The following is a 26,790-nucleotide window of genomic DNA, read 5'->3' as shown; positions in this document are numbered from 1 at the left end:
TGTTTTAAAAGTCGACCCCATGCTGCCCTCTTTCCCCCAGGAGAGAAGACACCGGCTTTGTAGAGGAGTCTTCGCAGCTTTACACTATTGAGGAACAGACTCTGGTTAGTAGCTGCACTCACTTAACTCCTGTCCTCTGTAGTTTATCACGCTGGGACCTCTGTTTAAGAGACTGAACACTTTCGAAAAAAGAAAATCAGCCTCTGTTCTGTGCCATTTTCTTATTTAAAAGAGCTTCCTCAGTCTAAAACAGAATACATTTGACTCTTTGAGAACTTGCACTGCGCTCTCCTATTTTCAAAGAATCCATGTTTTTTCTCCTTCCTCGTTCTGTTTCCGTCTTGGTTCTTCTGCTCCAGTCTGGTTCTGGTGCAGTTGAGCCCACTTCAGGTCTGCTGGAGGGGACGGCCGGTGATTCCACAGTTCCCATTGAGTCGGAAATGAGAGAGAGCGGTTCTCTGGAGCTGGAGCCTTCAGTCTCAGTGGTGATGCCGAAAGAACCAGAGAGAGCTGCCACCATGCCCATGGAGCCCCTCAGGGCCCAGACGGTGCTGCAGGAGGGCATGCTGGGACGCAAACACGACGTGGAAGGCTCGGGAAAGAAGGCTTCAAATAGGTAGATTATAGGAAAAGGACCACAGCATTGTAGTCTTTATATCCATCCACTATCCCTTCCAGACATTCATTTGCTTCCATTAATTTCTCTGTGTTAGGAAAATCTATTAGCACCCCTGAAGAATTGCTTGCCGTCTTTCATCCATCACAGTGAACATCAAGTGTGCATTATTTTTCCACGTTGCCTCACATATTTCACTCGGGCTTTTTAAAATCAATCCGAGAAAAGCAATAGAGTGAGAATGGATGCAGAGTTCATTTTCTTTGTGATGGATGAAAGGACTCAAGCAAGTTTCGAGATTGGAAAGAAATGAAAGGATGGCTGCCTTGAATGGTGTTTAAAGAAGACCGAGAAATCTTTAACTACAGCGTGCGTTCAGTCAAAACATTTAAGCTACGGAGCAAAAATGTAAAATAAGGCCTTACATACATTGATTTAAGGAGGTAAAGTTTACAAACACAGTGGTGAAGTCATTTTTAGACAGCAGATGTGAGATGATGTGAGGGAAATGTGGTTCTGTAGTTGCATGTTTGCCAGCTGTGAGTCTTAAATGTCCTATATTTTCAGTCCATACTTTTATTTTGTGTGTCAACTAAAAAGTGTTACATGTATACACACCTTAATGTTTGAAAAACACAATTATTTTCTCATTCTGTCCATTGCTGCAGCACCTCTATTCATCCTCTGTCTGAACGCTGCGTTTTGGTGCCTGTCTCTTTAAGGCCCCCCGCACATGAAATCTTACTTGGGATCTTTAAGTTATAGTTAATATACATTTAGTAAGCCATAATATGGAAATGCCCTCAGCAGAGTTATTAATCACAGACTCACTTATGTATAAGAAATCTCACAACCAAAAGATACATAGATCTAATCCTAATCTGAAAATGGGGAACGTAGATAAAATGAATCTTGCTAGCTGCTCTGAGTCAATTTATTCATACACAAGCAATCCAAAACTATTTACAGTTGTTCCAGAGAAGTGAGCAATTAACTGAATTGAGTCTTAATGGGGCGGTGATGTTGTCGTAGCTCTTGTAATTGAGATTAAATTAAATTGATTTAGCATTATTGCCAGAGATTAGCTACCTGAACTGATCCATATTTTCCCCACCCCCTCCTCTTCTTCTTCTCAGGTCATGGATAAACTTGTACTGTGTGCTGAAGCCGGGTCAGCTCTCTGTCTTTAAGGACGCCAAGAGTTTTGGCCATGGGGTGACGTATCACGGCGAGGACCCCTTGTCCCTAGGTAACGCCATCTGGGAGATTCTCAGCACCTACAAGAAGAAGAAGCACGTCTGCAAACTACGGTGAGAGCCCTGTCAGCTGTCTGACTGTTAAAGGAGAAATTCAACATGTTTGGACTGTGTTTGCTTTCTTGCAAAGAGATTAATGATAAAAATAAATAAAGTTTAAATAAATAAATTGAGTTTAAGGAACACTTTATTTTGCAGGTCTGCCAATTTCATGTTAAGTAACATATTTGACTCCGCTTTTCTTTCCCTCTCACAGACTTGGAGACGGCAGTGAATATTTGTTCCAGTGTAAAGACGAGGTGAGTTGTGGAACCGCTAAGAAATAAATGATTTTAAATGATTTCTATGAATTGCATGAGAATTTCTGTACTTGTGTAACCTTTGACCCTATGTAAAGCAGGGGTCACGGGGTGTAATGTTGCACAGGCTTCATACATTTTTCATTTTATAAACTGTTCTAGTTTGATGTGTCCTCCTGTTTCTAAGTATTCTGGTGGGGTTATTTATGTGAGTAGCATTCATGAGGTTATTCACATTTCTGACCATTTAAACAGCAGCTAGCGAGATATTTAACCTACAGGGTTTTCATCTATTACCCTGATTTAGCCTCACAAACACCATATTGAAAGTTTCATTGTTAAATGCGTGGCCACCTCCACTTGTTCATTTACTCAATAAGACAGAGAAACAAAAACACTGCCCCTGTGGAGGTGGACTTCCCTCTGTAAGCCGCTCTGGTGTGTGTTTTTGTGTTTAATTTCAGGAGGAGCTCCAGCGCTGGAGCCAAGCCATGGAGAAGGCCGTAATGCCCCAGGCAGCCGAGGAGGCGTCGGGGCCCTCAGGGGCCAAAGCCCACACCCTGCCCGCTCCCTCCTCCTCAACTGCCCTCCCCGAGGCCAGCTCTGCCAAGAAAGAGAAGGAGAAGAAGTTTAGTCGCTTCGCAAAGAAGAAGTGAAAGGAGACGGGAAGGCCACTGGGATGAAAAAGTAGTATTTGTGTACAATCAGTCAGAGCGAGCTTTTTATCACTAGATTTTTTTTATATTATTTTGCGAGGATTGACAGAAATATTGTAGTTTAGGTTAAAGCAATCACTCTTTGCCTGTATTTAAGCCTGTGTATCGTTGCAAAGGTCCACTTTATTTTCTCTTTTGTGTTCTTTTTAACAAATGCCAAATTCAAAGCATTAAATTAAAGCACAGGAATGCTCCTTTCACACTCAACCAAAGAATGTTTGTAAAACTTTTCTTTTTCTTACTTTTGCTGCAACTTTCGCTTCAGTATGGCATGCTTTAACACAGCTATGTACGATATGAAGGCCTGTAATGAACATAGGGTGAACTCAAGAGTACTAAAAAGAGTACTCTACTAAATCTGCCTTATACAATGGTTGTGAACTGTAATACTGTGCTGTTTGAATTTGGACCCAGAGAAGTGAATTTAAAAAAGCTTTGTAAATGCGGTGTAAAGACTAGTGCAGTGCTGTACAGTGCACACACACACACCAAGTGTTAATTGCAGGCATGCAAACTAAATGCTCTATGCACTGTGAAGGGTTTGACTGTTGAGATTTTAACTGATGAGACACCACAATCAGTCAGCTCTGAATACAGATCTGCTCAGACTGTATTCTCAGCATAACTGTGGCAGTAGTTATTTCTGTGAACTTGAAATATATTCAACACTTGTGTATTGAACCCTAGATTTCATATCTATTCATCGACATATATACATATACAGTTTATATATCTACAGATGCATGAAGTATGTTTTACGTTAGTTTGAAATGGTGCTATTGTGATAATCTTAAACCCTCAATCAAGACCAACTTGACCTGCCTTATTTGTCTTCAACTTTGGCTTGTAGAGACACACGTGTCCAAATGTTTTGTGTCAGCATCGATCTGAGGGGTGTTTCATAAAAGGTGGCAGGTCTTACTGAGCAAAGCCCGACTTGAAATGAATCCAACGAACTGAACCAAATCTGTTTCCTAAAGGCGAGACATTAAGCGATAATTAGGTTAATTCGTAATGAAGAAAACAAACAGATAGAGACACAACTGCTTTATTTGCTGCCACAGAGCTGCACATTTAACACAACGTGGAGAGTAAAGTGTTACAGCAAAAATAAACAAAACCACCGCCATAAACAAAAAAGACCTTTTATAAATAAGATACCATTAAAAAGCTAAACATGATTTTGCTTCTTTGTTTGGACAAGGACATAATAGCTTCCATCTGGTGAAAGTACTGTTTAAATTCCTTCAGATTGGCTGCCTGCTGCCCTTTAATTAGAAATACTTCAATTTCTGAAGGTCTGTTTTCTAATTTTATTTTAGTGACATTTAAAAAGAGAAGTTGTTTTTGCTTCACCTTAATTACAGTGAAACGTTAATGGAGGTATGTAAAAAAGTGTATCCCATATCAAAATGTCATATTTGACTCACAGAACAGTGGTAAGGGAGGAACTTCAAAGAAAACACGTGTTTCAGTCTGATAGGCTGATTGTAACACTAGGGCAAACTTATTTAAAGGACGGATTCACCCAAAAATGAAAATTCAGTCATTATCTGCTCACCCCCATGCGGATGGAAAGTCGGGGGAGGTTTTGTAACAACAGAAGAAGAAGAGGACAAGATGGGGCAATTTTTCTGTGGACTACGACGCTTCACCTGACTTTCCATCAGTCTGAAGGTGGGTAGATAATGACTGAATTTTCATTTTTGGGTGAATTTATCCTTTAAGCCTCTTTTCTGAAACAAATAGGCCCGACTTGCTGAAATATGCCTGGTTTAACTTATGAAACACCCCTCTGATCTCACAAACTTATTTTTTTTAATTTGATTTAAATCAGGTGCTCTTTTAAAAGCATTAAAAAAGAGCCTGGATCATTATTCAATAAGTTCTACAGTACCAGCCAAAGTCTAGGACAAGCTGTGGGTCGGGTGATTCTTGACTGCTTTTCCAAACCACCAAACAGGACCAGGCACGCTCTTTATCTATGCCGAGGATCATACAGTAGCAGTAAGGAGCTGAGGGAGTGTGTCTTCGATATGAATGTAAAGGGATGAGAAGGAAGGGAGTGAGAATTTGCTACGTTCAACAATAAAGCCATAATAGCATAGGAAAATCAAATCGACAAAGGCATACAGGGAATATGGAGTATGTACAGTATGTGAAACAGCATTTACTTTAGCATTCACTCTCCCACTGCCGTCTTGCCTTGCACTTTGGGCTCGATCCAACTCAAGTGACCTCATTGACACGATAGACGCCGTGTGCAGAAAGATAATGAAACCGTTCAGCTCAAGAAGAAATGATGATCTCTGTCTAGATTATTAACACCAACAAAGGAGCAAATGAATTATTTAATCTCTGACTGTCTAAAGAACAACATCGTGTCTGTGCTACGAGTACCAGTAGTCCAATTTCTCTGTTATAAATGCACCTGGAAATGGTTTTCGGAAACTCATCACATTTATTCAGTCTTGTTTTTATTGGTCACGACACTTCCTACTCTGTCACCTCCATCCACTTTGTTTATTCTTCCACTCTTTCCACTCCTTCCTACCTGCCTTTTTCTGTTCAGTGGTTTTTAACTCTGCATTTTGTACTCTCCAGCTATGTAAAATATCCAAAAAATGTTGACAAGAAATATCAAATACATTTTGAGAGAATAAACTTTAAAATAAACTCCAGAAACTATACACTTTGGATTTGACATTTTTATGTACTTTGCAGATTTTTACCCATATCCGTTTGTTGGTTGGTTAGATAAGTCAGCGGGATTATACAAAAACTACAGAATGGATTTTCACAAAACTTGCATGGAGGATGGGTCTCGGCCAGAACTGACCAAATTCTTGATGTTTGCCTAAACTCAGGCTAAGCAACAACCTACAGCATGTGCAGAAATACTGTTACTGTTCATTCAATAATAGATGTGATCAGCATGCTGTGTACTGTTATATCCACATATTACCGTAATTATATACTCTGAACACGTACAATCTCCCCAATACATTGCATTAAATTTCATAAGTTGAAGAAGTGACGCACAGCGGCTGAACCTTTTGCAAAAGTTTGAAATCTTATACCCAATGAGATATGCTTAATATATGGTTAAGTTATGGGTGGTTTCAAATGTAGAGTGATACAGAGCTATTGAGTTTGATATTGAGTGTCATTCTAGTTGTTGAAAACACACAAAAAAGGTGCAATAAAGTGAATTTTTCAAAACAGATTTATTGAGTACAAACATGACAGAGGCAGGCCTGAAACAAAAGGCATCGTCACTTTGTTGGACAGTCATCCGTTAACCAAGCTAATTTCAGATAAGACGAGCTGCATATAAACATATTCAAAATAGACAAAACGGTCGGATTTACATTCCAGTGGCTGTTGGTGTGACAATGAATAAACAGCCCCAAGACAGCGAGGCAGCCTCAGGCTAGACTAATTAGATCTCAGCTGACAAGTAACGGTCTGAGGATGATCACTTATAGCAATACAAAGCCCTGAATAACAGTTCATTTCAATCTTTACAAACTCAATAGGTGTTCGCCTGCAGCAGAGCATACAAATTATCATTTTTCTCCAAAACAAATAAGCCAAGAAGATGCATTCCAGAGATACTTTCAGCATATTGTATTACTTTATCATTAGCCAATTTTTTCACAGCGAGGCCTTACCAGAGCCTGCCAGGTCTTTCTCGGCTCCTGCATTTACCCCTTGAACACCATTCATTTACATGTATACTTTTGCATCTTGCTGCCAGCAGTAATTTCTCAGCCCGGCTCTGGCTTCCACAAAACAAATTATTCTTTCCACGACCAGATATTATCATTTCACTGTAGCTCTGCTGTGAATAGTGGCTATTTACAGAACAGATGGAGGAGATGTTTGTGGCTGTTAGAACACAACCATGGACCATCTATAAAGGCACTGACAGGGTTCCTGCACGTTAATTTCCGAATTCAAATATTTTCCTGACTGTTTTCTTTAATTGTTAGGATTATTTTAATTACAACAAAACTGCTGCATATGCCATAATGACAGTGACCTAGTGGGCTAAAATGAGAAATTTTAGTTGATTAAACAATGTACAGCCGTTTGTTTCAGTACTGAACATTTGTTTTCATACTTTTTACAGACTGTGCAATTATCAAACTTGAGGAAGCTAATTTTCCGCACATTACCAGACTTGTGTAGGAACCCTGCATAGGCTGTTAAATCTCCTCTTGGGTGTTATAAATCTCTATTAACCAGGAGGTAATGAAGAAAGAAGAATAAAATTAGATTAACAGAATGACTACAGGCAATTAATACACAGCGACACAGTTTCCGTATTTACATAAACACTGCGGTCAGAGTCGAAAAAACCTCAAGAGAGACTAAATATGAATTACAGCACTTGATCTACTGTCATTCAACCAGTCACATATTTCCTGAATTCAGTGTTATCATCATCTAAACTAGTTGCCTTGGAGGAGGTAATGATGAACATTCCTCATTTACTGACCTTACTGAATCTCCATCACATTTGAAGGACAAGCGATTGCTATATATTAAAATTTCCTACACCGGGTCAGCGCCTCGCAGATTTCTCGCAAACACTTGCATCAACCTTGACTTCTCAGTAGTCAGAAAAATTGCTTTCATTCAGGGGTAGGTGCTTTGAATTCCAGCATGAAAGGATTTGCCATGACTCCAAAGCACATTTGAGATTTTTCATGAAACAGCTTTTACATTTTTGAAATGGCATAAATGACAACTTTATTCACAAGTCATTTTTTGCTTGATAGAGAATAATTAAATAAGCATGTCATCTCATAACAGCAATAATAATAATAATAATACATCATACAATAAAGTTTAATTACACATTCAACCAATTTGAAGGAGATACATTTGTTTCAGACCAAAGTTAATGTTTTATGATTAAACTAGATGTAGCTGTATTAAGATAAGACCAAAAGGGGGTGATACATAAATTAACGCTGGGCTGTTTATCACTACTAGACAGCTTATGAGTGTGGACCTCATTCAGACACACATACACAAAAAGAGAAAGATTGTAGTTCTTGACTTTAAGAGAAAGGCAAAAAGTAAGAGAGAAAAGCAGCTGACCTGTGCTTCTTCCCTTCCTGTGAATGCTGAGATATGATACAACAGGCCTGGTGCATATTTGGTATCAAACAGCAGTAATAGGCAGTCAGACACTCGGTTTTTGGAGCAGTTTCTGATACCCATCCTGCTTCTCAAAGTCCAGCATGACCTAAATACATGTGTCAAAGGGTATAATGGTCAATGGAGGTTAATTTATAAAATGTATATATGTGTATACTACTTACATCTTGGTGCAGTAAAGCAGGCACACTGCTGGCAAAAATATTCTTCCGGACTGATTATTATTATCATTTCTTTTTTATGTCAAAGACTTTGAGTTTGTGCATGTGCACAAGTATGCAGTGTGTGTATGAGTGTGGCGACAGAGGCTCAAGGTTGATGGATAAAACTGGCAGAAGCAGGCTTCCTCGTCTACTTGATGAGCTTGTTGGCTCTCTGGTTTGCTTCGTCGATACGAACTTTATTCATTTCCGCCTGAAAGACAGAAAAGAAACAGTTGAAAAGGGGTTGCTTTACACATATTCACCCTTTTTAGTTTTCATTTAGCAAATCACCAACTTGAAATGCATTTAATAAACATTTAAGGTTCACTGTGGAGTTTGACCTTTAGAGCTATGGAACAGGATAATAATAAAAAAATAAAAAAGATAGTTGTATCGGTCACGCTCTAAAAAAAGGAGGATGCACCTGGAGGATAACACAATACACAATCCTGCCAATGGTTTCACATCGGGATGGGCGATATGGCCTTAAAATAATATCACAGTATATTTAGGCTATATACAGGTGACCGTAAAATGATACATGATACACAGAATTGTCACCTCGATAGCCTTTATCATTGTAAACATAACATTTTAAATAATAATGATAATAATAATAATAACAATAATAATATGAATTGAAGACACTTGTGCTAATTACAGATGCAATCAATGTGTTTTTGAGTTGTTAAAGAGTGCTTTCCCCCCTTCATTTGCTTCACAGTGGTTTGGTCCACTATACCAACCCACACACATTAGCACTCGGGACAGGTGTCAGTGGAGCAGTCTGTAGGAGTGTGTTGGTGGGGGTGGCTGACCTCTCGTAAGAAACTACTTTCCAACAGTTAACTTAAAATAAAAGATGTGTCTGACATTATTATTTACTCTTACTAATCAAAAGAACAAAACCCATTTACAGTTACAACCAGATTGCATTTTGTTCGGTCCATTACCTCACGGTTGAATCAATATTGGTACTTAACAAGTGCGTCTTTTAACATGCTGGTACAACCCTCAAATGATTTACCTTTCCCTTACCCACAGCATTTATTCTATGCAAGTATAGTAAACTTGGATGTAAACAATGCAGGAAAGAAAGAAAAATCTGCTTTGCCAAGGCTTTATGATGAAGAAAATGGATTTGTTAGACCTCAAGGAGCTTCAGTGAAAAACACTGGATGTAACAGAGTTTTTGTTTACATACAGGAAAACTCCACAGGGTAACTTTAACTTAAATGCATTTGCACTTAATTGCTCTAACCCAATACACAATTCTTTAAAAGGCGGCCTGTGGGCTTTGCTTGTAAACTGACAAAGTTATGTTTACATTCATCCTTTCGCACCATAATGCAAAGTCTGTATCCTTGAGGCCTAAAACAAGCTGAATATTTTCTTGCGTATAAATCTTTTAGCATCATTTACATACATGTTTGCAAACTTGCTAGTCTTCTTCCTGCCTTCCACATTACTGCAGCCAACAGTCAATCAGTGGAACAACATGAACTTATAAAAACATTGCTCCATTATTCCTGGGGTACGGAAGCCCTAAAGGGCCATACATTTTATTTCGTCCGTTTTCCCGTGATAACGAGTTCATTTCATTTGTTTTCTCGAGCTCTCGAGTTATTATCTCCAAATAACAACTGCCGTTTTCCCGAGATAATGGGATAATTTTCTCAAGATAGCGAAACTTTGTTTTCCAGAGATAATGATATAATTAATTCGAGATCTTGAGCTGTTGTAACATTCATTCATCCCTTCATCAAAAAATAATTTAGTATAGAAAGTATAAACGCACAAAACAAACGGAGGAATAGACTTACCTACAGTAGTGTTCAAGAAACACAGCTTGCCATGCCACTTGTGTGTGATGGAAATCTCAGGCCTATCATATCACAGTCATTATCTCGAGATCTCGAATTAATTATGTCGTTATCTCGGGAAACCAAAGTTTCGTTATCGAGATCTCGATATAATGAAACTTTGGTTTCGCGAGATAACGACATAATTAATTCGAGATCTCGAGATAACGAAACTTTGGTTTCCCGAGATAACGACATAATTAATTCGGAAACCAAAGTTTCATTATATCGAGATCTCGAATTAATTATGTCGTTATCTCGGGAAAACAAAGTTTCGTTATCTCGAGATCTCGAATTAATTATGTCGTTATCTCGGGAAAACAAAGTTTCGTCATCTCGAGATCTCGAATTAATTATGTCGTTATCTCGGGAAAACAAAGTTTCGTCATCTCGAGATCTCGAATTAATTATGTCGTTATCTCGGGAAAACAAAGTTTCGTCATCTCGAGATCTCGAATTAATTATGTCGTTATCTCGGGAAAACAAAGTTTCGTTATCTCGAGATCTCGAAATAATTATGTCGTTATCTCGGGAAAACAAAGTGTCATTATCTCGAGATCTCGAATTAATTATGTCGTTATCTCGGGAAAACAAAGTTTCATTATCTCGAGATCTCGAATTAATTATGTCGTTATCTCGGGAAAACAAAGTTTCATTATCTCGAGATCTCGAGAAAATTATCCCGTTATCTCGGGAAAACAGCAGTTGTTATTTCGAGATAATAACTCGAGATCTCGAGAAAACAAATGAAATTAACTCGTTAACAAGGGAAAACGGACAAAATAAAATGTATGAATGCATGGCCCTTTAGGGCTTCTGTACTGGGGCCTGTTCCATAAAGCAAGATAACCAAATAAGCCAGGCTTACTGGCAACTTAACCCAAGTTCCTGTTACACTGACTTTAACGAAAAGTGTCTACCAATTTTAGGATATTCATTTTGGTGGAAGTTGAGGTGACAATCCTGCTTAAGTGATGTGAGAAAAGTCTCAAACAAATAAAAATGCAACTCCCAGACTTACCTTGGAATTGATGCCGTCAATCTGTTTGTTCTGCTTGTCTATCTCATTGCCCATGTCCACAGCCATAGATCTCAGGTTGCCAATGATGCTGCCCACTGTGTCCAGGTTCTCCTCCATCTCATCCTCACGTGCATCGTTGGTTATCCTGCACCATGGATGTCAAGTTTTATTTGTCCCCCAAGTGACTCTCGATTAAAGACTAAATGTCATGTCTGCATTAAAACACATCTGACAACAATACGGTAAAAAGGAAGCAAAATGACCAATATCTTACCTCTTGATGTATGGACCTGAGGGTGCTGAGGCGTTCGCCTGTGCAGCCTGGCCATTGCGAACACCCGGGGGCTGCTTTGAGACTACTTTTGAGCCATTTGCATCACCTTCACTTTCACCTCCTCCAATACCCCAGGTATGCTTGTATCGTGAATCAGCCTCAATTGAAGACACTCTGGAAGAAAAATGGAAATTAGCAATAAAGCAGTAAATCCGAAGGTGTTAAAATAAAAAACTAGACAAAAAAAATCCACATAAAAGCATCCACAGGAGGTTTTAAGGCTACAAGTCACAATTGTACATTAATCATAAGGAAGTTAAAAAGATCCCCTACCTTATTTTATGGTAATCATCAAAGAATCCTCTTCTCCAATGTGAGAGCATTTTGGGGAGATTTTTTTTCATATTTAGAACGAGATATAATCTTACTGTGCACACACACACTGACACTGCATGTTGATATGGTTTGACGGGAAGAGTTTTAAGTGTGCTTAGCAGAGAGCAGTGCACCTATCTGGTTAGAAACTGTCACACCTATTTTGGGAATGCTCACAAAACTGTGTCGGCAATCTATTGACCATAAAATTCACATTTTACATGCAAATTTGTATTTTTCCTCTTCATTTCACTCTGTGATCTTTCAGGGCGATTTCACATGAATACAGCACAAGCTCATAATAGCAGAGTAGTGTCATGGAAGCACTCAAGCCCATGTAATTTGTTTGAGTTGCAGCTGGATCCACAATTCTGTAGTCCCATTTCAATTTTTGTCAGCATTGACACCAACCTCTCCTGGACAATGGAACCATCCTACTGGTTTATGAAATGGCCACCCGTTTTAATTGTTTCTACTTTGTGAGAAATCATGCTCTGTCTGCGAGTTTGGCATGGTGGATGTCTCTGAATACCACAATACCCATGAGCATTGGCTACTGTTGCTATGGAGAAGGAGCCAGGGAGGAGTGCGATTCAGAGCAGTGGAGAATTCAAAGTGCTTTGTTGCCGCAGTTGGAAACGGAATGACACCGCAGTTGCTGAATTCATCCAAAATCGACCCAAAATCTAAAAGCAAATTCATTTCAGCTACATTAACTGCACTATAATCTTTAATGTCATGCAGCTGTTAGCAGCAGTTGTAAGAGAATTTGAAGTCAAAATGTTCCTTACTTTTTTATGTACATAAGCTGGTACCTTTGACTTTTTATCAAAGAACCAGATCACAGTTTGTCAACCATATCCTGATGATATAACCAAGAAAGTTTCAAACGGTTATATTTTAATTAACTGTCAGACACCTAACACTGTTTATGGAGAAAATTAGACCTGCCAACGATAAGCTGATGAATCGGTCGAAAGACAATGAATTGCCAAGTATTTTGTTAATCAATGAATTGTCTTTTTTTTTAAAGCAGCAATGTCAAACATCGGCTGGTTGCTAACAGTCGGTTTTGCTGATTATCTTGGTTATTTCTTATTCTAGTCTTAGAGTTTTTAACTGTTGGTTGTACAAAAGAAGCAATATGAAGAGGTCAGTTTGGGCTGTGGGAAATTGTGATGAGCTTTTTACTGCACATTCTTTTACATTTTATAGGCCAAACAATTAATTATGGAAATAATGAGCAGATTAATCGATAATGAAAATATTCGTTAGTTGCAGCCTTGAAGAAAATAAATGGGATTTTTATTTCTGTTCCAACTCCTCTAAATCTGCGACTCAATACATGATATAAAAAATAAACGTATCAAAGTAAAATATGCTAATGATCAGAAACTTAAGTTGATTTTCTAACTTCCTCTCCTGTTGGCTCTTTACTGCTAATATTAATCACTGTTCATTCACAATTACTTTTGTTAAAAGCAACCACGTTCCTGCTTCATAAATGATCAGAACACAAGCAGAGCACACACACAAAAAAAGTATAGAAAAGCCTGATAACACACTACAGTGATTTGGAGCCTTCAGCAGCTCTGAGTGGACAGTGTACCTGTCACAGGGGCAGACACAGAGGCCGCAGCACTTGGAGAGGTCAGTCAGGTTTTTCTCAGCCTGTCTCATGTCCTGGTTGATCTGGTCCATGCCCTCATCCACACGCTTCAGCTGCTCTGAAACACAGACAGGCACACCGAACCATGTCAGGCTCTCCTTGTCTGTATCTAGGTACATTTTATACACTAGGAATTTGTCTCACTGTTAATTTGGTTTTGTTTATTACCTTTAACTCATCCATTTTTAGAATAGATTAAATTAAACTTTAATGAGCCCTGAGAGGATTCCTAAATTGGGTCAATAACTGGGTCATTGCAGCAGCAAAAAAACGGGATGACAAAAAAATAAACTGCAGGTAGTACACCAAATAATTACAAATGCACATTTTTAAACAGGGAATGCATATCTTGGACAGTCCCACATAAACAATATGAAGTTACACAAATATAAACAAATAACTTGTCCTGAGACAACCTGAAGACCATTAATGAAGTAAAAGAATAGTTTGACGCTGTAAATAAATAAACTATTTCATGATAATTGTGGCCAATACAGATATTGGTATTAATTTCTCCCTAAGGGAAGTGCCGCTGTTATACTATAACAGTGATGTCTATTTCACATGTAAAAACAAAGCTTCACTACAGTTTCTTCGTACTTACAGTCACACAGAGAGGTAAGCACGAATTACTGAACTATGTTATACTTTTTTATCAAAACATTGTCAAACATCTTTGTCCTTGCAATTTTTTTCTCGAGGGCAAATCCTTGAAAGCTTCTCTGAATGATCCTGACTGCTTCAGTAAAAATACAAAAGGTTCTATAGATATCAAAACAGCAAATTTGTTCCTTTGAATCCTCTCCAAATGGATGAAATGCAAGTTACTGAACCATGAAAAATATCTAAAGATGCCTATGTGATAACAAAATATATAAACAAACAAAAAACCACCAACAAGCATAAGCCAAGTGCATAGAAGTTGCCCTTATGACCAAATATTCATGATATTTGCATTGTAACAACTTATAGCCAAAACTACCAAACAAACACCAAACAAACACCAAACCAACAGGGATGGACATGGAACAAATACCAAAAATTAGCCCCTGCCACCACTGCTACAAAACAATTACAGAGGAAGCAGTGGTAACTCTTTAACTCTTACTTGTTTGCTTTCAAAAAATATTTAATCTGGGAGGAAAAAAGAAGTGAAACACGTTCATGAAAACTATCTGTGTTCATGTTGTATTATTTACCTCCTTGCTCGTCCAGCATCACCATGGTGTTGATGCCAGTCTGTTTGCTCTGAAAACACACAAGTCACAGAAAATCAGAACCAATAAAAGATCACAGAAAATGTATCATAGAGAATGAAAATAATCATACATAAACATTTAATAGTTTATTAGGATAATGGCTTTGTTCAGAATTTGATAACCAACTGAGGCTTCACAAAAACATGTAATAATTAATAACTGAAGCAATCCTTTTCTTTTAATTCTATGACTTTTCTCACAACCAGATCTCAAATTATCAACAGTTAATTATCAACAGCTATGCCATAATGCTGTGCTGTAAAAGGAGAATATAAACCTTTTAATTCAGATCTTTAATTACATCAATGTAAAAATCTTCTCTAATCTAATTTCAAGCATACAAAGACTAGTTAATTTATGAACAAATTGCAAGATAGGGAATTATCTCGCTGAAATCCTTATGCACTGAGATGAGATTTCCCTAATCCTCATCAAAGTAAGGACCAATTATAAACCAGCATGGACACACTTTCTAGGTCAAAACACAGCCACATGTAAGATGATACATCTTGTGCTTGTTGGTCAGCAGCAGCAGCAGCAGCAGCAAACTGTCAAAGTCTCACCTCCTCTGCCATCTGCAACATCCTTCGTGTGCTTTCCAGTGACTGTGGAGGAGAAAATAGGATAGAGAATAAGGAAACAAGACGCAGACTCAGTTAAAGATTCATTAAAACCACAGGGTCGATGCATTTTCCTGCAAAAGATCTATCAAAGTAAGATGATAAAACGTGGATGTGCGTTTTTTAGGACTGGATTTTACTAACTCATATTCTTGATTGAAGAGTTTAGAGTTGAGACAATTTTTGTTTATGCTGAGCCAGATGCCATGCCCAGACAGGGTACTCCATATATCTGGCTTCTATCTAGATCTGGTTCTTCTAGTTAATTTTAACAAAAACAACAGACTGGTGTGAATGTGGCCCAAAGACACAAACAGAACAGAAGAGAACAGAGCAACAGAAGAGAATTAACAGGGACACAATAAGAAATAGAGCAAGATAAGAAGGATAAGGCAAATGGAAAGATACACATGATAAGAAAAACAAAGAGGATGAAGCTACACCATTAATATTCATCAAGTTATGAAAGTAGATGGCAACAAATCTATAAAAATCTGTTCTATGCGAGTGTAAAGCTATTAGATCTTGTCATTCTATGTCAACACTTCATGTGACAGTAGACATCATCCAAGATAATGTATTTATATTATCATGAAATCACAGTTCTGGTCTGAGCTGTAACCAGGGATATAATATTTAAGCAATTTCCTCAACTGATACTCAGCTGCCTTAATCATTTATTGTTTAATCATAAAAAATATATGAAATATGTTGGATGTTTTTCCATTAGAAAACTGTTTAAAACACTGATATGATCTATGTTGAATGCAGAATCAGAGTAGTCAACATTAGGAGATAAAAGTACAGATAAAGCAAACTTTTCTACCACCAGTATTTTGTAATTTATTTTGACACATTTGATAAGCAAGTATTAGTAATTTGTGACAAGATGCTTTTTGTTGTATTTGTTCCCATCTTGGATTGTTGGTCAATACGTTTTTAATGGGTTTAAATTTTAACAGCGATTAATCATTGACATCCCTAGCTGCAGTTAAAGTTTATTTTAATTATTGATATTTCTCTGAAGCCTGAGGTGATGTCTTCAAATTGCTTATCTGTCCAAATACTTTTGTATCAAATAAAACAAAGAAAAACAAGAAATCCTCACAAGTGAGAACATATAATTATAGTTAATAGTTATATTTTGCGATTTCAATTATATTCTGATTAATTGTGTGGCCCTGCCTGAAATAGTATTATCATACATTGATATATATTATATACGAGATGCATCGGTTTAAAAATAAAGAAATATGATTTAGTTGCATGAGCCAGCCCTACTTCCCACCACTTTGTGTTAATGAAGAGCTGAAACAATGTGTCAATTAATCAATTTAGCAGATCAACATAAAAATGATTGGCAAATATTAAATTAATTCGAGTAATTTTTTCAAAGCATCAGTGCCAAAAGTTCAATGATTCCAGCTTCTTAAATGTGAATATTTTCTGGTTTCCTTAGTTTTAAAAAGATATTAGTTGAACAAAACAAGCTATTTGAACTTGTCGGGCTTTGGAAAATTTAGTTTTTCACTATTTTCTGACATTTTATAAACCAAACAATCAATCAACAGTTTTCCAATTAATAATGTGAGCAGCTTCTCTACTAGACAAACAATTAGTCAAACAATTCATTGAACGACAGAAAATGAATTGCGAACTACTCTGACAAATAATTTAGCAGTACTATTTTCCAAGAAAAAAAGGGCCAAATATCACTCAATTTCGGTCTCTCCTTTGTGAGGATTTGCTGCTTTTTAAAGCATTGTGAGATGAAAAAATTACTGTTTTTGAGATTACAATTTTCTGACATTATTGTTCAGCCCAACACACAAAAAGAAAGCATTGTTTGGTATGAATAACGTCTGCTTTGACGATACTTCATTTTGTCACAACTCCAACAGCTAGATTATTTTGTGGTGTAGATTTGTTCGTCAATGTGTTTTAACTCCTCCTGATCCAGTAACATGGGTATGGCTGACACAAAAGTTAACAGACAAAAACACACATGCACAGAAGTTGACGGTGAACTGGAATGCAGTCAGTTCAGGTGAGTTACGCCTTTGTGTCTCTATTATTAGCAAGTGCTGTACAGAGAGCATCTAACGGAGTAAAGCACGGAAGCGACTCAGGGCATGACTCCATTGTTACCACCACTAATGAACTGTTAACAAGAGAGAGTGGGGACCCGATTCCTCATTCTCTCTGTGTTATGTTTGCTCTGAATACATTAATCAGTGAGTTGAGGAAAAGACAAACACGGAATTGGCGAGAGGGACGTGTCGGGCTCAGCCAGGTTTCTGTTGGCTTAGCCAGAACATCACTTGGGTGGATAAACATTACATTACGTCTCTAAAATCCTTGAACTGGGCTAATTAAGCCCGAAATTGCTGTCTTAGCCAAATTTTCCAGATTGGGGTGCTGTGACAATCTTTGAGATACACACAGTGGGTTGGTATTTTTATCATTTGTTTGGGATGGCTTTAGTGGAAGGACAGCCAGGCCAGGTACGAGCAGGTTCCAGGAAACTACATGCAAGGCTTTTTAAACATAAAATTCAAGTGTGTTTCTACCACAAACAGCATAAAAACACACTACGGGTATTAGGTAGAAGCACACAAACAATGCATTTCAATAACTCTCTGACATATTGTTGAACATTGTAGAAGCTACAGACTTGAAATGAAAAAAAGACAGCTTGTGTTAGATGTCCTTTTCTTATCATAACAAATTTCGATGTTGCCCTGATACATAACCAGCCACGTTCTAGCTTTAGGTAACCACTCATACCTGACACACTCAGAGCGGTAAGTAGCATTAGCAGGAGGACCCTCCCATGCCCTGTCCTTTCTATGATCTGCTAATGGCAGCATGGTACGGAAGAAATAGAAAAGGAGAAAAGTGCGTGTTAAGTCAGAAAGTGCACACAGAGAGGAAACACAGAGAGGAAAAAAACATACAGACAATTAGTACAGTCAAAATTAGAGGAAGGTGAAGCGCACATCTACAAGCTCAGCTAGAGTAAGCTAATTTGCCTCCATTTGAATCAGATGGCTAATCATATGATGCCCCGGAGTGCTGATTAAACAATTATCTCCTTGATAATAAAACGCTTAGATATAGCTGACAACATTCAAACCGTCAAAACCGCAGAGGGGTGAGGGAGCTATCAGGCTAAATTAGGCGTAAAGCCTCATGCACTTCCTATTAATGCCTAGCTTCATAATCAACTGTGAATGCGATGAATACAATAACAGGCTGCCTGCTCTTTCAATGCTGTACTGAAGCAACCACGTGTTGTGTCCTTTAATGATGTTTTTCCATACTAAGCCAAAATTTGCTCAAATAGTAATGGCTAAAACGATTAATTATAATAAGATAAATATTGACTATTTTAGTGGGTATGATTACATCAAATATTTTAATAATACTAATGCACAGTGGGCAGATCACTATGAAATACAGTCACTGTAGTTACTGTACACTAATTATATGGCAATTTTTGTAATTAGTAACTCAACCCATTAGATTAAAAAAAATTAAATATCATGAGCTTGACAAATATTTTTCTTGTTACACAACTCAAAACATTTTTAATGCAAATAAAATGCATTTTGCACATTTAGATTTGCAGTTGGTCAAATCAAATTACTCTGACAAAATAACCAGCTTTTGAAGAGACAGCACCGGTTATCAAATACAAATAAATAGATTTTATGATTTTAATTATCACTTTTAAGGCTCAGATGGGACTGGCACCTGAGAACATCAATAATTGTGTAATCTCATATGAGCCTAAGTGTAGCCTGAGATTGTCCGGAGGTTCCCGCTTAGAAGTTCCAAGGTCAAGACTGAAAAACAGGGGCGACCGGGCCTTCGCTATCAGGGCCCTATCGATCTGGAGATCAGGCAAGCCACACCTTTACACACTTAAATCTTTTATTAAAAACAAACTCATGAAAAAAATGTCCTTTAACTTAATTCCTTTATTTTTTTACTTTGTCTTATAGTATCCTCTGATGACTCTTACTTTTATTGGATTCTGTTTTCATTGCTACTGCAAAGCACTTTGTAACCATATTTTGAAAAGTGCTACTGTATACAAATAAAGTTTTACATTATTATTATTATTATTATTATTGTTATAATTATTATCATTATTATCTTAGCCTTTGCAAGAGAGCAAATCAGCAAAATGTCAAAACTATTCCTTTCAGAATTTGGATTCTTTGCTCATGCAGCATTTGTTTGGCTTCTTTTTAATTTGAGTCTGAGCCAAACCCATTGTCCTGACTGCTTGTTTGTGGATAATTAGCATATGTGTATCTACCTTTTGGTCATGAATAAAAGGGATACCAAATGCCAAAATTCCCCTTTAAGTGTTAAATACTCTTACGCCGCAGGTGCGAAAGGTGTCTGTTAAAAGTTGGCAGTTTCATCCTCAACAGACAACATAACGGGCTACAGTAAATTTCAATGGTGACAAGTTGTAGGATTAAAGAGAGTAGGAAAGAAGACAAAATGCTTTCTTTTAGAGGTCTGTTATTTCTAAACTTAGCTGTATTAAAATGTTTTTTAAAAAAAAGTTTTTTTCTCTAAAGGAAAGCTCAATTCAACCCAGAATAAGTAGAAAATGAAAACATATAGCAGAGAAATATCCCATTTTTGCATTGACTAAGACTCTCTAGAATATTCTAGAAAATTATTGGAATTAATTAACTGGATGTGTATCAGTTACCACCAAAAAACATAATCCTTACTAGGAAACGTCAGAGAAAATTATTCGGGAATTACCGACCCGTAAAATTAAGTATTACCGAAAAACTCTCCTGCAAACATAATTCAGTTCCCAACTGTCCAACTGTATGCTCAGTATGCTCCAAACTCTCCAGTTTCATCATGGCTTCTGTCTGTAGCCTGCCTGGTTTTTGCATTTGATGCCAAAACTTTTGAGTAGAAAATCCTTTTAATGAAGTTTCATACACAATCAGAGAAAAAGGCAATGAGAGAAGGATTGTGTGTGTGTGTATTGTGTGTTTGAGTACCTCATCAGTCACTTGGTTGGCCCTCATTGTCATCTGTTCCACTGTCATGTCTTCCATTTTGCTGCTGTCCTGTTTGGAGGCTCCCCCCGTGGCACCGAGCTCGATATTTTGCGGCCTGGCAGAGAAGGAAGGTCACTCAGTAATGTCACATCAGAGGGCATCAACCATCATAAAGGTCAGTGACCGAAACAAATAGGATTCTGCTTTCCAGACAACTCAGAACACAAATATTTTTAAACTCCCATAAAGAAAAATTGGAAGTGGGTATTCCTAGGTGTAAATTTGAGGCAGATCTGCTCATCTCGACTTCATTAGAGAGTAGCTGTTTGATTTCTCACAACAATGGCAGCACCCATGGGGAGGGCAGTATTTGTATTAGGCTAGTGAATGGAATATTTAGATACGTTTCCAACTGTAAAAGTACCACAAAATAAAATATATAATTGTGTCAGTGCTGTTTTTCCTCCTCTATTTCATTTATATACGCAAGGATGCTACACTTGGGGGTTCTTGTGTTCACACTTGCCAAAGAGACATAATTTTGTTAAGGTGAGCCAAGTTTTTGTTTACTTTTGGCGTTGTGCGCCTGGAACGCTTGGAGGTCGGAAGTTGGAAATTTCATCTAGGAAATTCCAGCCTCCGACACTGACTGGAACACAGCATGAGACCAAGCCTAAATACACTGCTGGCCAAAAAGTGACGTGTAGTAAATTGGAGAGGAAATAGCATCATACCGTTTCCAATTGAAACAATTAGTGGAAGAAGAGCTGATAAACAGAAATAAGTGATGACAATCTTTAATATAGCCTAACACATACCGTTATATCTATATTTATTGTTTTTATTAGCATTTCTACTTTTGAGACAATAATGATGTCAATATTTGGTAGTTTAAAAATCATAAAACATAATATACTAAACATGTGTGACATTGATTGTGACAAAGATTAGGATATTCAGCAGAGAAAAAGCAACAATATGATTTATTTGGAGCCCAATTTTCACTCTCTAACTTCTTGTTAGACACCTAGTCACTAGCTGTGTCTGTCTGCTGTTAGGTTGCTGAGCAGGTAGTCTACATAGGGTTTTTAAGAGCTTTTTCACTAAAAATAGCTGCTGGCTGCAGCCAAAAACATTTCCAGGTAAGGCTTATTGGTTACAGATGGTAAAATGTGAGGGGTCTTTGATTTTCCCTCGTCTCAAATAACAATACATTTTATCTTTTTTTTTTTGACTGCTGGTCAGATTAAATAAGAAGTTAGGCTCTCATAAGTTATCAGGGGAATTTTTAAATTACAAAAGGTGTACTGCTGTGTGCAGTCTTAAATATGAAGAACACATTTACAGGGCTAACTGCATGAGAACATCAATGTATATCCACGTCACTCATATGGAGAAGGAAGAAGGAGATGCAAAACCTAAACAAATCAGGCTCTTTTACTGCACCTGAGGGAGTGTTAGGAGTCTAAACACATAGAGCAGGCTTGTTGATAAAGGAAACAAAAATCAATTTCAATGATGATAGTAAAACTTTTAGTGAGCCTAGAGCAGTTCCCTGTTTGTGTAAAGATTAGTGGCAGCGTCGCTAGCAAAATGTATGCGAACAATGAGGAGATAACGAGACTATGACAGATAAATCAGAATCGTGAGAGTGGATGTTGGTAAGTGGCAGAACTACGCAAGAAGGTTTACTACAATATGTTACTACATAATGAAATTTGAATGTTAAAATAAATCCTATATGAATAAATAAAATGAAACAACAGGTTAACATTTTAAAAGAAGCGTGTACACCGATTATGGACTCGGCCTATCACATCATCCACATCACGAATGACATTCTTTTTCAGTATTTTCTTGTATGTAAATATTTCCTGAAAGCACCAAGACTCATCCCCAAATCATCAGCAGATTTCATTGACATACGGTTGAGGTCCGGAAATTTCTCGATTATAAGATGTAGAAAATTCTGCATCGATGCAGAGACAGAGCATAATTAGTTGAGTCTGCAGCGTACAAAAAAGAAAAGCCTACATATGTTGGTTGATGATTTACCATTCTTGGCTGCTCAAAAAAGATGTTAAGTATGAACCATGTTAAATTTACTGTTTCCACCCTGACCTCTGCAACTGTAAACAATACAGCAAGGCCAGCTTATCAGCAAAGAATTAAGAAGACGCTGTCAACTTTCCCACCCAACACTGAGAGAGGTGTGTGCAGCAGAGTCATGGTTGTGATGTTCACCTCTATCGAGCAGTATAGCAATACAGGAAATTGGTTAAAAATGTGACGTGCTGACTCATTTTGGTGAAGACTAAAACTATACTATCAGTTGCCTTTACAGTCTAACCAAAGATCAATATTGACTGATGATTTCTGTTTATTTTAGCATTTTTTCATCTCATGCCATATATCTTACGCAATTATAGGCTAATTCATCACGGAAACCAATATCACAAAATGTGATTATTTAGGCAACCACAATGATAAGAGCCTACACGCTCGCAAGTATCTTTATGGACTTGATATAGGGATCGACTTACAGTGGAGGTGATACACTACACCTACTTAATGGGTTTTAAGCCTGGTAGAAAGTCTGCAAGTACATTGTTGCCATCTGTAAGATGTTGTTAAATACAGTGCATGAACTATGCTTCTTCAACTTTAAAGAATAAGTGCTTAAGAAGTCTCAGTGTCAGTTACTGAATCATACAAATACATTAAAAGCTTTGGTGTAATAGGTATAGTCTTAAGTTATAGTACTGATCTCATGTGACTTCCCACAGCTGATCATGTCGGCACATTTTGAGATGCGTCCAAATATGACAGCTTTATGCAGGCTCTGCTTTCAGATTAACATTTAGATTTCTTAATTCTTGCACAATATGCAGAGCAGACATGAGTCAAGGATGTGTCGCTGAGAAGCTTTCGGTATAAACCAGCAGCAGGAAGTGTGGCTGAATTGGTCGCTGAGGGCCACTCTTTGAGAAAGTGGACATTTTTCTGTGTTTTGAGTTTACTCTGAACATCTCAAAAAGGAGGAATTGACTTCATTAGATTTCAGACAAAGCATGGCCAAGGGAAGTAAATAGCAATTAAATGCCACTATTTGTTACAGGAAGGTAAGAGCAGGTCTATATGAGAAGTACAGCAAAAGAGCAACCTTATGGTGCTTTCCACAAAAGACATATTTGTCATTGATGCTGGTTTCTCTTGAAAGCAACTACACTGACAGACAGAGGCTTGAGCAATAGGTGTGTAATCCAGGTAATCCATCTGGAGATGAACACAGCATGAGCTCCACTACCTTGCAGAACGGTTTAGCAGATACAAATCCAATCTGAACAAAATCTGATTTGTGCATCAAGTGACCTTCATGCAGTCCAGCATCACAGGATGCATCGAAATAACTGGTGTAATGGCAGCCTCGCACGGCCTTTGGTGCTCAAGGTAACATGAGATCAAGATCATCATAAGCGTGGATTTAAGCTTGTTTTCTGTGATGCAGAAAGACTGCACTTTCAAGGACAGAGCCAGTAACTGCGACACACTAACATGACACTTTACCTTTCACTCCAAGTTTTTAAAGATATCAACTTTCAGGAAACACAGCGTCAGTCCCTATATCCCTTTTGTCCTCTCCTGTTAACCTCTTTTCCTTTAAAGTTCAAGTGATTTTTTTCTTGTTTTTCCACATAACCCCTCAACTCCAAGTTCCTTTTCCTGCAGCAACTAACATCCTGAGGAAAAAAAAGACAGTCTACTTGGCAGACAGATCAGAGGATTTATTTCTTGTTGACTCTGCATTTCATTTTTTTGGAAACAGGGCATTTGTTTCACACAGGCTTGACTGCTTTTCCTAACCGATTATTGGACTTGGCAAGATACAGATGCCAGTTTACAACTGTAACACTGAACGAAGACTCATTAAACACATATTGTGCTCTTTTGAAAGCCACATCAAGAACTGATGAAAATGTCAACACTAAAATACCAATCAAATGTGCCAGTAAAGCGTAGTCTCTATACATCTGTGTATTGATTTATCCTCATGACTCAGTGATGAGAAAGTTAAACTTCAGCCACACATGGGTAAATACAAGATTGTTTTGTCCCTGTGCAATTTGAGCCTGTCATCACGAAACAGTAAGCGCAAGCGCTTTCACACCTCACCCTCGATAACAACACAAGACTGCGACAGCCACAAGAAGAATAATTTAACAAGCCTTAAGGACATACCCGCTCATGTTATAGTTTCCTCTACAGCAGCAAACAGCAAGTGTCTGAACACAACAGCTCCTACAGGGAAACACATTTCTCGTTCCTCTACCCAAACCTGTTCCTCCAGATCCAACAACACAATGACGTCTCTTCTTATTCTCATCAGGCTGTGCTCCTATCCTACTTCTTGATCTTTTTAGCTTTTCAAATATATGGGCTTCAACATTTTTTTCAACCTGTCCTTAGTGAGGACAATACATTTATTTAGGAAAAGTGTGAAATGTGTAATGTTTTGGGCAGGGTGGTTGACAGATAGTGCTGACATATGCACCTAAACAAACAGCAAGAGGGCAAATTACATCATGCTGAACAGACAAAACCTAAACCATGGCCTCTAATTTCTTTCAGCAGCAATTTAAAGTGTATTAAAAATACTGTTTTCGCTTGTTTTTCTGCCCATCACAATTGAGGGCACAGGGGAAATACGACAGATGGTTAATTATTTCCGATTTTACAGTTAAACAGCTGCAATGCTGTATCCACACACCTGACCTTGGTTATATAACAAACAGAAGAGTAAAGTTAAATGCTGAGCAAGTATTTAACAAGAGTCACTTGATAAACAGGTGACGTGAGGCACAAAGAGACACATGAACCAAATGCACCATAACACCAGTCCCCCCCACACCCAAAGCACACAAGTTGTGACTGTAAAGAGGTCCCTGAAACAAACAACACTTTGAAACTGAATGAAAGAGTTGAAAAAGAGTGTCGAATAGTCTGGCAAAGTTGTCTTACATGGTCGGAAAAGTTGGTGAAGTGCTCAAATATCGTAAACACAGCACAGTATCCGGGGGTAAGTCGTAAACCAAGCTAAAGTGTTGCTAGGTTGCTAGTTAGCTAGTTCCGCTTTCCTGTCAACTGCCACACACGCCTCAAGTCAAACAACTATCTCGGGAGGGAAAGAGGAGAGATATTTATCAGGGGAGTCAATACTTACAGTCAAACCTCCTTGTTCTTGAAACAATGACCTCGTTACTCCTCCTTCTTTACGGTATGTGAACTTGGCTCTGGCAACTTCTGGATTCCTTCAGTGTTTCCACCGTCTGGTTGTCTGAAGTGTGTGGGATGGGGCGTTTATGTGTCGTCGGAAATATCGCAATTCGAAAGTATGACTAACACAACGGTGAAATACCCTGTAGGCCTACTGGAAACTCCACTCAAGTGAAAGTAATGTTAATGTATTTCAATGTAACTGTACTTGCAGAATCAAGTACTATAAAGGAGGACAGCTCCATTAAGATATTATATATTATATATATATATATTAAATATATCATAATAAATATATGAAATATTACACAATTGTATTTCACATTTTCAATATAAATATTTGGCTGCAGTATGAGGCTTTAGGCTTGAAAAATGATGAAGAATGTATATTAAACAATTATTTTCATTGTTGATTATCTGATCAGTTGTTTGATCTATAAAATGTCAGAAAATGGTAAAAGAAATGTCTGTCTGTGTTTCTCATACTCAAATGTCTTTTGTCCACAACCCAAAGATATTCAGTTTGCTGTTATAGAGGAGTAAAGAAATCAATAAATATTCACATTTAATACGCTGGCATAAGATATTTTTGACTTTTATATCTTAAAAAAATACTTAAAACTATTAATCTATGGTCAAAATAGTTGGCCGTTTAATTTAATATGCGATAATTAATCGTTTCATTGCTGCAATGCATTACAATATAAGCAGAATTTTATTCTATTTATTATAGATTATATTTATATACATTATATTCATTGTAGCACTGAAATACACAAGCAGGGTAAAGCAGGCTGTTTGAGTAAATGTACTCATGAAGAGTAAAAAAAAAAGGTTTTTAGTAGTATTTTTTGTAGAATTCATAATGTTTTGTACACCATTAGTTTGGAAAACATTTAAGTGTGGACACTGTGCCCTACAGTATGATGCAGTTGTATGTCAAAACGCAATTCTCAGAGGGAGGAGCTTTTGAAGAGCACTTGAACGCGGCACATGATGGTGCGCATGTCCTGTCATATGACTCCAGAGGAAAAAGAGGCGCTGCTCATTTTCCCCACATGAGTGCAGCATTTACCCTTCACCCAGACCTCCCCCTCCCCCCCTCCCCCCTTCCCCCTCCTTTTCTGGGTAT

General features: G+C 37.7%; 2 protein-coding genes across 3 annotated transcripts in view; one reads left to right on the top strand and one right to left on the bottom strand.

The window, feature by feature from the left end:
* The window catches only part of sptb (spectrin, beta, erythrocytic), a 44,605-nt gene extending 39,028 nt beyond the window's left edge, over window positions 1-5,577 (top strand). The window contains exons 33-37 of the mRNA XM_073483048.1: window positions 41-104; window positions 360-616; window positions 1,753-1,926; window positions 2,129-2,171; window positions 2,636-5,577. Coding sequence (XP_073339149.1) covers window positions 41-104; window positions 360-616; window positions 1,753-1,926; window positions 2,129-2,171; window positions 2,636-2,827 — 730 coding nt within the window. The 3' untranslated portion in view covers window positions 2,828-5,577. The remainder of the gene's footprint in view (window positions 1-40; window positions 105-359; window positions 617-1,752; window positions 1,927-2,128; window positions 2,172-2,635) is intronic.
* Window positions 5,578-6,095: 518 nt separating this feature from the next.
* On the bottom strand, window positions 6,096-25,730 carry LOC141010339 (synaptosomal-associated protein 23-like). Of its 2 annotated transcripts, none has more exons than XM_073483230.1 (8): window positions 25,606-25,730; window positions 20,385-20,499; window positions 15,286-15,327; window positions 14,663-14,711; window positions 13,404-13,521; window positions 11,420-11,593; window positions 11,146-11,290; window positions 6,096-8,473 (listed from the first exon to the last, which is right to left on the bottom strand). In XM_073483230.1, exons 2-8 carry the CDS (start codon window positions 20,439-20,441, stop codon window positions 8,411-8,413), a joined length of 648 nt encoding a protein of 215 aa, XP_073339331.1. In that variant the 5' UTR covers window positions 20,442-20,499; window positions 25,606-25,730; the 3' UTR covers window positions 6,096-8,410. The 2 variants fall into 2 exon arrangements, with proteins under 2 accessions (XP_073339331.1, XP_073339330.1); XM_073483229.1 differs by lacking the exon at window positions 25,606-25,730 and adding an exon at window positions 25,404-25,557.
* Between the last annotated feature and the right edge of the window lie 1,060 nt (window positions 25,731-26,790).

This window comes from Pagrus major, chromosome 16, assembly GCF_040436345.1.
Source record: "Pagrus major chromosome 16, Pma_NU_1.0".
Lineage (NCBI taxonomy): Eukaryota > Metazoa > Chordata > Actinopteri > Spariformes > Sparidae > Pagrus > Pagrus major.
This window is presented reverse-complemented; position numbering and strand designations above follow the sequence as displayed.